General features: G+C 55.1%; 1 protein-coding gene across 1 annotated transcript; it reads left to right on the top strand.

Annotated features, from left to right (window-relative positions):
- Positions 1-262: 262 nt before the first annotated feature.
- On the top strand, positions 263-562 carry EMH_0098990 (uncharacterized protein; the record flags this gene model as incomplete). The annotated part of the gene is made up of 1 exon (XM_038022062.1): positions 263-562. The coding sequence occupies one exon, from the start codon at positions 263-265 to the stop codon at positions 560-562; it is 300 nt and encodes a 99-aa protein (XP_037877916.1).
- Positions 563-846: the final 284 nt, after the last annotated feature.

Below are 846 nucleotides of genomic sequence, written 5' to 3' on the forward strand. Positions count from 1 at the left end.
CCAGGAGGTCTGAAAAGCAGCTAACAGTTGTGGCAAGGAGCCGAAGCTTCATATATTTGGGGCTGTCAAAGGCTGGAGTGCTTAAGCGCATGCAAGCTCGCTGCATGTACAATATGCATGCGAATCTCATCAGCACGTTCTTCGTGCACTGCACATCGTATGCCAATCTCGGAGGCAGGGGAGGTGAAGCTGAGAAACAGGTGCGTGCTCAGCGTTGCTGCAGAGGGGAAGCGTCCTTCGTCCCCGCCAGTTGGCAAGGCGGATGCTTCTTCGGTCTCTGGATTGCAGCAACAACGGCAGCAACCGCAGCAGCAAGAGTAGCAACAGCAACAGCAACCGCAGCAGCAAGAGCAGCAGCAGCACCAGCACCCGCACCAGCAACAGCAACCGCAGCAGCAACACCAGTAACAGCAGGGGCAACAGGCAGGGGCAGCAGCAGCAGCAACAGCAGCAGAGGCAACAGCAGCAACAGCAACAGCAAAAGCAACAGTACAAGCAACAACAGCAACAGCAAAAGCAACAGTACAAGCAACAACAGCAACAGCAACGGCAAAAGCAATAGCACAAGCAGCAACAGCAGCAACAGCAGCAGAAGCAACAGCAGCAGCTTTGATGAGGGGCCCAAGAAACAAATGCTCCTTCAGGAGCAGCGGCAGCGAGCCTCACTCTGTCTCATGCCAGTTTTGCAGAGTCGCTGATTGCCGATGGAGAGCGACAGGCGACGATGCAGCGAGATAAATACCTTATGGAAATGCAGCAGCAGCCTGTAACGTTGGAGCAGCAAGAGCAGCAGCTACCACCGGCTAAGCAGCAGGAGGTGCAAAAGCAGCAGCAGGAGTTGCAGCA

Source organism: Eimeria mitis, genomic scaffold, assembly GCF_000499745.2.
Source record: "Eimeria mitis Houghton genomic scaffold, Emh_scaff10267, whole genome shotgun sequence".
Classification (NCBI taxonomy): domain Eukaryota; phylum Apicomplexa; class Conoidasida; order Eucoccidiorida; family Eimeriidae; genus Eimeria; species Eimeria mitis.